The sequence below is a fragment of the Hyperolius riggenbachi genome, chromosome 4, assembly GCF_040937935.1.
Source record: "Hyperolius riggenbachi isolate aHypRig1 chromosome 4, aHypRig1.pri, whole genome shotgun sequence".
Classification (NCBI taxonomy): domain Eukaryota; kingdom Metazoa; phylum Chordata; class Amphibia; order Anura; family Hyperoliidae; genus Hyperolius; species Hyperolius riggenbachi.
In genome coordinates this window covers 380,585,312-380,597,567 of record NC_090649.1, presented here as the reverse complement: position 1 = coordinate 380,597,567, position 12,256 = coordinate 380,585,312, and the positions used below count along the sequence as shown (strand labels likewise).

The window sequence follows — 12,256 nt, the reverse complement described above, 5'->3', positions numbered from 1 at the left end:
GGAAGTTTGGGATTCGTCCAAACTCTTTCCTCCGCTCCCGATATAAGCTTCCCACTGAAGAAGAAAGTGTGGTGTTTAACTGTTTGAATGCTGTTCTGCTAACAATATTTTTTTTCTGGTAGTAGGAGATTTTATACTGTAAATCTTTTAGAGCCAAGAAGTTTCATACCACTTTGCAAATGATTGTATGCTGTCTTAGGCATTAGCCATAGCTCTTTCAGTAAACAAAGACATCAAGTGACTTTTTATCAAGCAAAACATTTTTTTTTTTTTTACAATTCTACACTAACTTCAATATTGGATTATTAGCATTGCATCACCGCATGAAATGGTTGTACAAAGGCAAAAAAATAAAATAAAAAATTAGGTGCATATTAAGGCAGGATTTTGAGAGAGAAAAGCTTTTACTATCACCCCTCTTTAAAAACAGTCAACGATAAATTTGATGGCTGCAGAGCTCTCCTTTTCAAGCAGACAGACCAGAATCTGGTGCTCACTCCAAAAAGTCCCTGCCATGGCTCTGTCTAAGGGAAGTGAAAGGCAAGGCTGTAGCTAGCAAACATAAAAGCAGTTTCTGATGATCAGGCAAATATGCAATAAGTATTCAAACAGGTAAGCAGAAGTGGCAGCCACTTCTGCTGACATGTTTAATACTTACTGCATGATATTTGCCTAATCATCAGAAACAACTTTCATATTTACTAGTTGTTAACAGCAACAGTCCTTATGGAGAGTATTCTTGCAAAACATATTATAACTGGCCTGTTTTTCTATCTTCTAGTGTAGCATATTTCCAAGACATTTACTTGTACAGGGTAAGCTCTAGGCAGTGGATGTTCTCATGTTGCCCCATTTTTGGATATACAGTATTTATGTATATCGATTGAAACTAATGAAACCTACTTTATATAGATTAAATTAACCACTCAGCAACCGCTTAACGCCAGTTGGTGTCCGCAGAGTGCCCCTCCAGGACCGGCTGACGCCGATCGGCATCAAGTCCTGGGGGTAGAGATTAGCAGGGAAAGCGCACATGCACGATCGTTCCCTGCAAAGACATGAAGCGGAGCTCCATGATCAGCCTGCCAGCCCGCAATCGCCGCTGGCAGGCTGTTAAAAAAAGGAGGGAAAAGAGCCATTAAGCCTGTGGCCCTCAAGGGGTTAATGGCCTTGGGGTTCATCTTTATGTGGCTATTTTTGGGTGTAATAGTCTTAACCTAGATATTTTCTTTTTTTTTTCTTTTTTCCTTTATGGCCTCAAGTCACTAAAGGAACTACTGAATGTGATATCTGTATACTGGAGCCTTAGGCCTTTTTTTGGGGTGAGGAAGAACCATTAATATTCATAGGTAGCAACCTAAAATTGAATTCTTAAGCAATGAATAACTTGTAAAGGGGACAGGACTTTTATCAATGACCAATCACAAATAATTATATATTAAAGATACAACTTGGTTAAACAAGCACTTGCTAGGTTAAAAGAACTCAAAAAGAGGATATGCTAAATACAAAGACTTAGGCCCCATTCACACTTGCAAAACGCTAGCGCCTTTACTAGCGTTTTGCTCAGGCGATTTTTGGCAATTTTTCCGCATTCGCGGGCCCATGGGGTATTATTGCACTAGCTTTAAAAAGCGCTAGCGCTTGAGTGTTTTGCCGAAATCGCCCGCAAAGCACTTTAGTGTGAATGGGCCCTAAGGGCTGGTTCACACCGCGAGAGCTTTTATAAGCACTTGCAATTTTAAAAGCTCTTTAAATTATTTATTGCATTTATAAAGCGCCAAAATATTACATAGCTCTGGACAATAAATACATACAATGATACAAAGGATGACAGACCTCACAAGGTTATACAACATAGGCAAATAGGGTAAAAAATACATGACCATGTGATTTGGGGCGGGTTAGGTAGACCCAATAATACAAGTACAAGGCTGTCATAGGAACCGAGCCCATAATCATGTAGTGTCCACTAGGGAAGGGAGGACCCTGTCAAAGGCTTACAATCTTAGGGGGGTGGGCTAATGTAATCCTATGTGTGTTCTCACCTGAGAGATGATTTTCAAAAAAAATGACCCACAGCATTGCATTAGCTAGAGTTTTTCAAATTTTAGCGCTTACAAAGCTCTTGTGTGAAGCAGTCCTTACAACATATCATTTAGTGGTATGAAAGACCACAAGTTTTAAACATGAAACAAAAACATGCAAATTCCAGAAAAGTTAAATTATAAAAGAAATTCAATATATTTATACATACCTTGATTCAGGGAGATGACTGGTACTCGGTTTGCATTATATAAGAAAAGGTCACCAGCACTTTCCTTGCCTCCGTTTGAGCTGGAATTTAGGCTCAATGTGAGCCATAACTGTAGGAGTGACTCCAGCTAAAAAATAAATAAATTCTAATTTAGAAAAGTTTTAAGAAATAGCGATTTCTGAATAACAATAATGGGTTTGCAATTTATTATTTTGTATTTTCATAGTGCCAGCACCTTCTGTGGCGCTGTTACTAAGGAAACATGCAAACAGCCAGAATGTCTTATGGTGGCCACAAATGCTGCAAGGAAAACATTATGACTTCTATTTAGTATAAAAGCACTCCTAAGCTAGCTATGTAAAGGACATGACATTAAAAAAAAAAACACATATTATATTTAGCCAACGACTGCAATTAATGTCCCTATCACAGCAACAAACTAAATAAGCCTTGTTATCTGGGACTTCTCCCGCTTGGGGAAACTGCAATCTAAAGTACAGCTATTGTTGACTGCAGTGGCATGTTACTTGTATGTCTCTCCTTCATACATATTAACATACAAGGCCAAAATATACATACATGTTCATTTGCAAAGTTTGTGTGCTAAAGCTCAAATGTTCGTTCAATCAAGCTTTGCATATTCAACTACCATCTAAAGTAAGCATTGCACTGTAAACTGACAGTGTCAGCTTTGAGGACTACAAAGTGAAGGTTGAAATGTGTGCTAAAATAACTAAAATTCCTGTTTGTTATTGTAATAAGTTTTCGATAAACATTGAAAGTTATAAAAAAAAAAAAAAGTGGTCAGTGAGATCAATTTTACAGAAAATTTGTTAAGAAAAATAAAAGCTAAAGGCGATAATACATCTGCAAACTGTATGCATTTAATATGTAAAAAGATCCTTCAATTTCAAATCAGAGCTTTATCCATGCTCCCTCCTCTCACACACAGTGAGAACATACATTCTCCTGCTACTTGTTGTCTGCTAGGTCCCTATCACTTAACATCTTTAACTGGCTCCTCCTCAAATATTCTCCAGAAAAAAAAACGTTGCTGTGCGCAAGCACTTTAGCAAGCTCGAGTTCTGAACTGCACATGCCCAGTAAAAGAAAGTGTTTCTGCATGAAAGAAGTGCACAAGCACTTTCTTTCAGTGGTCATTCATGGATCCAAACTGCCCAGTTCAGAACTGCTTATTCACCACACATTGAACATCCAGGAACTAGAGGGACCAACAGACAACGAGCATCAGGGGGGTGAGTAGTGGATACTCTAGCCCCTAGGTTCTCAACGTGTGGTACGCATACCCCAGGGGGTACTTCTGATGGTTCCAAGGGGTACTCGGGCTTGATATATTTAAACAAGAATAACAAATTGAGAGTTTTAATAAATGATAAATCTTATTTAAACAACACCAAATTAGTAATTTAGTTAATTAAAAGCAATAGAAAATGCTTGGAAATTGTTTAGAACCAATTATGTACTACGATTAAATATATATTTGTCAAGGGGTACTTGTGATAATGTTTACTATGCTGGGGGGTACTTGGCGAGTACAGGGTTTTAAAAGGGGTACATACCAATCGAATGTTGAGAAACACTGCTCTAGCCCACCGTGTTTTATATTTAAAGTTTAGGCACATTTCAGGCGTGCTTTAATTCAATGCATAAAGTTAAATGCATTAAAGTGATCCTTAACTGAAAAAAAAAAATAAATTAAGAGTTTCATTTACCTGGGGCTTGGACCAGCCCCCTGCTGACTACCTGTGCCTGCGGCGCGCCGAACAGATCGTCCATTCTCCCACAGCGGCTTACTTTCGGTTCTGCCGACAGATGTCGGCGTTCCACTATGCCTGCGTGGCCCTTGCCATGCATATCTTCGTAAGCATTCACGCCACCAAACACGTCCTGCGCAGGTGCAGTAAGAGGTTCTCTCTTTATGGTGCCTGTGCAGGACGCGTTCAATGACGTGAATGCTTACAAGGAAATGCGTGGCAAGGGCCGCCCAGGTGTAGTGGACCGCTGACTGATCAGTTGGCATACCCGAAAGTAAGCTGAGGCGGGGGAACAGAGGATCGGTTCGGCACGCTGTGGACACAAGACGACACAGTGGGGGGCTGGTCCAAGCCCCAGGTAAGTGAAACTCTTACCTTTTGTTCAGTTAAGGATAACTAACTGCGACACAATGCAAGATATGGCGGAAGGTCTCAAAAAGATTATGAGCTTTGACATGGAGCTGAATTTATTATCTGAAACCCAGCTTGGAATACTTTACGAGATTAGTTAGGGCCAGTTCAGTTGATTCCAGAGTCGGCTCAAATGATGGGAAAAACAGGGGAAAAAATAGTGTTTGGACAGATGGTGGTAAATGGCAGGAAACAATGGTACCAGATGGTCAAAGGTCCATGGCTTATGCACATTTAAAAAGTGATGTATATAAGCCATAGACCTTCGACCATCTGCATGTGATTGTTAATTCAGTGTTAGATACAATAGATAAAGGGACATATACAAATTGTCAAGTGTCCAACCTGAACATGATGCACTTGCAGCATAGAAAAGAGCTTGTTGAAACAGGCACTCAGCATTGGAATGGAAGACGACTGAACAATTAGCTGGTTTGCCTGACTGGCAGCATGCAACCCCCGTAACAATGAGTCGTCTGTACCACTGGAAGGCTGTGATACTGAGGGGAAAAAAACAAAACAAATATCCATTAACATTTCAGACCATATTACAGAGCTTCTGCAGAAAAGTTCAGCTACCTCAGCTCTCCTTGTCAACACCATAAGATAAATAACACTGCATGATAATGTATTGTGAAAGAAAACATGAAGCAGGCCATTGCTGAACTTATAGGCCAGTGATCTGCAAACTTGGCTCTCCAGCTGTTAAGGAACTACAAGTTCCTTGACAGCTGGAGAGCCAAGTTTTCAGATCATTGTTAAAGGCTCTCTCATGATCCGCTAGCTTTAACACTCTAGAACCTGAATCCAGTCATTAAATAAAAAAAAAAAATCATAACATATTGGCCAATATGCATTTAACTTTTTCTCCTCAGTTTTCTCCTATTGATATTTACAAATTTGTCAATAAAATGCTTTTCACACCACAATCAAGCAAAAATAAATAAAAAATAAATAAATAAAAAAATGCTCAAAATAATTTTGATAGTCCTTTTCCAACTATTTTTTGGTATTTTTTTCAATTGCAAAATCATGCAAAGGTATTCTAAATAGAAGATGAAAATGTATCTACTAGGAGAAAACTCAGGGGAGAAAGTAATTGCATATGGTCCCTTGAGTCAATAAGGTAGTCCTATTCCAGGCACAAGTTCAAGTGAACCTCCGGACTAAAAATCTACTCAGCAGAACTGAAAAGGCTTGGTGTTTCTATAACAGTTTCACAGCATCAGAACTTTGTTTTTCTTACCAAAGCATCATTTTTAGCTGCATTTTTATCTAAGCTCCACCCATCAAAGAAAAAAAGCCCAGGCTTTTTTTTCCCCTGATGCTGTGCAGAGCATGATGGGATTGTCTATGTTGTTTACGTTGCCTAGCAACTGGGAGAGGTGCTCAGGACACAGGACAGTTGGAACTGTGTCTCATGCTCCCTTGTCACCTCCTTTCAAACAAAAAGATGGCTGCCATCATGGAATCAAACATTTGCCTGTTCTTTTAAAACGGGGTGGGTAAGAGATTATATTACCTATTTTAATTAACATAACTAATGTAACTTAATGACAGTATGTTTGTTTAGGCTGGAGTTCCTCTTTAATGGGGGTATTTTTGCTGACGTTAGAAGAAAAGATTTAGACAGCACTGTTCTTCTGAAAGCAAATTCAAAAGATTACTTTGGGACTTGCTTCTTTGCTTCATCACCGATAATGGTTTACGTATGGTGGCTCTTTTGTCTAATGGGAAACAGGGTTGGTTGTAGTAACAATGGAAACCCTGGGAAAAATTAACCCAGTGTCCCCATCGCCCCCCCCCCCCCCCCCCACCAAAAAGCAGCATTAGGGGCCTTTTGTTGCAGCCAAATTTCACCCCAGAGAGCCTGAGCTTGCTGCTATCAGTCTGTAGTTCCATGCACTCCCTGACTTCATCCTCACGGGCTCCTCTCCTCCGTGACATGGCGCATGTTATTACACAATAACATGCTGGGGGTCACAGAGAAGATGCAGCCAGTGGTGGAAGATGGGAATAAACTGAGCCATAGACTAAAAGGGGAGTTTTCCTGTCAGCACAGGTGAGGCGCTACTAAGTCAAAGACTCGGCAGAGGACCCGGGAAGCAACAGTTAAGTTGGGGAGAAGACATCTTGAGGGCCCCTACAGGCTCCAGGGCAATTGCTCCCAATGCCTCTATGGCAGCGGCGGCCCTGATGAGGAAATATCTGCAGCTTAGAATTTACTGGTCACTCGGGCATCTTGGTTCCTTAATTTTTTCCCCCCCACCCTTCATTTTCCTAATGTAGTTTTCCAAGGTATAGTATGCATACCTCAGTGATTGGCTGAGAGGGTTTTTGAGCTTGGTGCAGTCAATAGGTTTTGAAATCAAACAGGATAAATCATATATAAACAAGCCAGAAAAAGTGTATTTCACTTAACTGAGAGAAAAAGGGAAAGCAGTTATACAAACTATGGACTACTCTTTACAAATATATGTGTGTCAAAGGGTACATTATAAGAAGCAGTTAGCCACAAGAGGGGATCCATGGTAAGGAGAGTCATGAATAAATGGGTACATTCTTTAACCATTTTAAGTAACAATGGTCTAAAACCTGGTACACACAAATGTGACTGGCCAATGATTTGATGGAATAATCTGTTCAAAGTATTTAAGGTCAGTTTACCCTCATCCTACATCAAGCTGATAAAATTGGCCAGTCATTACCCAATCAAAATTGGATGCATGTACCAGGTTTAACACAGAGATTGGGCGCTGTACTTTAGGCGTCACATGTCTCAGTGTGTGGTATGAAATCAATTGGAAGTCTGACTGTAGGCAATGGTCAGTATAATACAACCGTGTTATGAGCTATGCTGCTGTCATTTGCAGGGCTGTGGAGTCGGTCCAAAAATCCACCGACTCCGACTCCTCAGTTTAGGATTCCACCGACTCCGACTCCTCTAATTTGCATATTACAATTTTGTTGATTAAAAGTATGTAACATGAAATTCGTCTCTTAACTGCCAAAGCTTAGGAATTTTACAAGACAACTGAAGTGAGAAGGATATGTAGACTACTATATTTATTCCCTTTAGACTAAAACTAGTCCTTGGTAAGAGTACTTGTAAAAGGTACAAACCGGAACAAAGAACATCTATCAGGCCCTAGGCAATGTAAGTGTGGGTACATGTAAGAATGATGTGCAGGTACTCTGCAGGGGAATGAGTAGATTGTAAACAGACAACACCTCTGTGTTCAATGTGCACAGCATTCTCAGTGGATTCCCTGCAGCTCTGTGGGGAGTGCATATGTAGAGTATAGTACTACTGTGTAACAAAGTAAACCTGAGACAGATGAAATTAAAGTTTTATACATACCTGGGACTTCCTCCAGCCGCCTTCAGGATAATCAGTCCCTCGTTGTCCTCCTCCACCACCTGGATCTTCTGCTATGAGTCCAGGTACTTGAGCCAGTCGGGCGTAGTGCGCATGCACACACTCCGCCGCCAGGAGCATACTACACCTGTGCAACACTATTGCGCAGGTGCAGAATGTTCCTGGCTGTGGGAGTGGCATGCGGCCGGACAGCGCTGACTAGCTGAATTACCTGGACTCATAGCAGAAGATCCGGGTGGTGGAGGACAGCGAGGGACTGATTAGCCTGAAGGGGGCTGGAGGAAGCCCCAGGTATGTATAAAACTTTACTTTTTATCCGTCTCAGGTACCTTTTAATTTGTAGTCACCAAACCAAATTTTAACAACATATCAAATTATTTTATTTCATCAGCAAAGGGAGTGCATACATTTGCATAAATCGGCATCAATGCAGAATTATTTCCATCTCATTGACCATCTCTATTAGTGACACAGCTACACATCAGGCTTTATTCTTACAGCATAGATGTTATTTAGTATATATAAGAGATTCCTGTGTACACATCATATATACAGTCACAATCAGATATGTATATCTGACCTTAAAAATACGGGGACTGCTTTATTGAAGCAGCACAAGTAACTAATTTTGATTGGTTTATTTCATTTTTGTGGACTAAGCACAGCTATTACAGTATATATACATTATTTTTAATGACTATTATCTGAGAAATAGAACATTTTATCATATTTTCTATTTAATTACAGTTACAAATTCATTGGGAGTCGGAGTCAGAGCATTTTTTCCCGACTCAGACTCCAGGCACCCAAAATTGCCCGACTCCATGACTCCGACTCCACAGCCCTGGTCATTTGTAAACACAAACACACAGTTTTACAATTTTAACAGTCCTATACATACATGTTGGTGATGAATTTGTTAGTGCTTGTAGGATAGAATCTGCCTCAAGTGTAGACATCATCTTCAACATCAATTCTGCTTGTTGCTCAAGGCCAACCTCCAAACGAGCATCGAGAGCTGCAAACAAAAGTCCAGAATAGAGCACTCAATTGAACGCATTCTGTTATCTATAGAATTTATTCACACATGTAAGTTTTAAACAAATCAGTTCTGTCCATTGCGGTAGCGAAACGCAAAGTCCCATCCTGCAGGACCATTTCGAACAAAGCATAGAAAACAGACACATCCGCTATGGTTTTCTTTGACTGTCCGTAGGACACCAAGAGAGACCAGAACAGCGTAAATGGACAATGGTTCATGCATGGGACCTGCTGCGTAACATCAGATGTTTCTATTGCTGTGTGTACCCCACTAAAAAGTTTTTCTTCACTTTCTTTCCAGCTGACAGGGTCCCCAAGTACCAAGGGATTCAAGGTAAAATTTCTCCAATAATGACGCGGAAACAAAGACAACAGAGGTTCTATCTTTCCATTCAAAATGATAAACATTTCAACCCAAGTGAGAACTTCTATATTAGCCCCCACATGCCTATATATGCTTATATATTAGCCCCCGCATCATGAATTATTTCCACTGTTTTTAGAAGATACATTTGTCAAACCGGTAATCTCCTCAAGTTCCCATTAGCCACCGAACCTGCTCTCTGCTAAGCCTCTCCCTTGCAGCTGTAGCGAGTATGCACACCTGGGAGACAGATGAGGAGGACAGAGGCTTACCTTGAGACACAGATACTGTCACAGTCTGTGTGCCATTCTTCTCCGTAGTGGCTGCTGGTTTAGCTACAGGTATTCCAACACCTCCGATGTAAGGGTTATAATTGTAAGTGCCATAGTCGGCACCCCAGTAATCATACCATGTGCTGCTGATAGGCTTTTGTTATATAAAGGAAAAAAGAAAAAAAATTAGTGTTTGAAGTCAAAACCAACAGCTACAAGGACAAATATCACTTTTCAAACCTCTATCAGCTCTACATGAGCAGATCTCAAACATATGCAAAGCATGAAAACTTTAGGAAGAAGCTACATGCGACTAAAAAAACAAAAACTGAGTATTTCTTTTAAACCGCACTACTGGCTGTGCCTCAGGACCCAGTTGTAACTCATTTCTAGCTTCCTTCTTCTGACCAGGTTCATTAACCTGCACAATGCCTTATGAGGCGTGATGATGCAGTCCCTTGGGGGCACTTAAAGGTCTGTACACACGCCGGACTGGAGGCAACGACGGGTCCGTTGTCACCTCCCGCTGGGTGGGCGTTCCAGCCAGGCTGATCGCTCAGAAAACAGCCGTATCAGTCCGCCGACAGACTGTACACACGCCGGACTGTCGCTGGAACGCCCACCCAGCAGGAGGTGACAACAGACCCGTCGTTGCCTCCAGTCCGGCGTGTGTACGGACCTTTAAGCAAACCTGAACTGAAAATTAAAAGTCAAAATAAACATACACACATCATACTTACCTCCTGTGTAGTCTACTCTAGGGATGATCTAGGGATGATCGAAGAGATGCAAATACTTCTGGCGTTATGCAAATGTATGTACATTTTTATGCAAATATATACAGCTTGAAATTGGGCCAATAAAGTACCATTCAGGTTTAAACTGACTGGTCCAATTTCAAGCTGTATATATTTTCATAAAGCTTTACATAAATTGCATAAACTCAGAAGTATCTGCATCTCTTTGATCATCCCTAGTCTACTCAATCTCTTTCTCTAACCTATAACAGTTTCCAGGTCAGCACACTGTAAAACTAATATTGCCCTCTTGAGCCATAGGGATACATGGACATTACGTTGCACATCAGTTGTCTTTTCTGTTATAGCTGAAAGTAATGGATATATAATGGACAGCCACTGATGTATTTCAGTTCTGACAAAATCTTGTCAGAAATGTAAGGAATCATTGTTAGAAGAAAATGGAGAGCTTCTGAGAGGAACGGACAGCGAGGTAAGTATGCAATATTCATTTGCAGGTACCTCATGTGTTTATTTAAATTTTACTCATGTCAGGTTCACTGTTAAAATGTGTTTATATCTCTTACGTACTTACGTATTAAGCCATCCAGGACGACGGCTCAGCCGTTAGACACACTGGAAAAGTGTACACTGTTTCTTGACCAGCCGATTCACCACGGATCAGCTGCTCTGCTTCGAACAGCTTTCCTCGCTGCGCGGTTCTGTGACTTTCTCCTGTAGCCGATCCCGTCCCGAAGTCACAGCATGATGTATCCCATTCATCCCACCCAGTCCCTACCCACCCATCCTTAAATCAGCTGCCCTCCACATGTCCGCAGCATCTCCCACTCCTTCCTTGGTCACGATGCAGCATAGCTTGGCCCTCGTTGCCCTGTACTCCCTGACCCCCTCCTCCCTCCGACCTGACACCAATCACATTAGACAGTCCTGGGGGAACCACTCTGCGGCCCCCAATAGGCATTAGGCGGTTGCAGAGTAGTGAATGTCATAAAAGTGGTATTATTGTGTTGCAAGGCAATTCCAGCAACCTACTGATAGACATAGTAGACCAACAGCTCTGTTCAGGGCGAGCAGAAAGTAATACAGTAGGCGTGTGTAGAAAATACTTGAACGATCAACTTGGTCAGAAAACAGCAGAGACCAAGTCAGTCTCACCACCTTTGGGTGGATAAGACAGATGCAGCTGATCATTTTCAAGTAATAGAGGCAAACTATTAGCAATTCGAAACTATATTCTACGCTATGCTTACCCCTGTATTGACAAGCAGTGCAATGACCTCTTCCCATAAGCATATCCCTACTCAATTAAAATGTTCTTTTCAATAAAGAGCTCTGCTAACTGTTTTAAAAAAAGATTTGCCTAAACCGTAAATCACTATGGTTATTCCTCATCATTGGGTCGATTATTTTGTCCAATTGGGAAATGCCTAGGCAAAGTATGTAACATAACACCCAAAGGAAATCTGATCTGCATGTTTGTTCAGGGTACATGGCTAAAAGTATTAGGGACAATGGGTCAGCAAGACAGCCAAGCAAAGTACATTGTTTAAAAGGAAATATGGCAGTCCCCATGTCTCTCACCTCGACCCCCTTTAAGAACTCAGGAGCCTGTTTCATCTCCATACCACCTATTGCCTTTAAAACTACAGGTCTGACTCCATGTACACAAGTGCTTTCTACAGTAATGCAGGAATGCTCGGAAATGTAATCTATGGCATCTATGGTTCTTTATTTCAGCGTCATATGATAACACCTGATTGACCTGTTCACCAGCTGCATACAGAAATGCAAGGAAATGAGCCGTAATGCAGTTTAAGTTATAAAAAGGGTTTTCTGTTCATCAATTTGCTTCTGTACATGGTTTACAATTCAGTAATCAACCTGACTGCTATCAAAATTGGCCTTGTTCAGTGTTGGGTTTAGTTGGGCTTTCATGGATCACTGACCATAAGCTTGCAAGTACTCATCTGCACAATTGTTATGAATCATTTATACTTCC

General features: G+C 41.0%; 1 protein-coding gene across 6 annotated transcripts in view; it reads right to left on the bottom strand.

Annotated features, from left to right (window-relative positions):
- Positions 1-12,256, bottom strand: part of BIRC6 (baculoviral IAP repeat containing 6) — a 342,965-nt gene that overhangs the window by 188,051 nt on the left and 142,658 nt on the right. For all 6 annotated transcript variants that reach the window (XM_068232104.1, XM_068232106.1, XM_068232109.1 and 3 more), the window contains exons 39-42: positions 9,500-9,653; positions 8,724-8,840; positions 4,789-4,943; positions 2,258-2,384 (exon numbers count right to left, since the gene is read on the bottom strand). In XM_068232104.1, the coding sequence (XP_068088205.1) occupies positions 2,258-2,384; positions 4,789-4,943; positions 8,724-8,840; positions 9,500-9,653 (553 nt within the window). The remainder of the gene's footprint in view (positions 1-2,257; positions 2,385-4,788; positions 4,944-8,723; positions 8,841-9,499; positions 9,654-12,256) is intronic.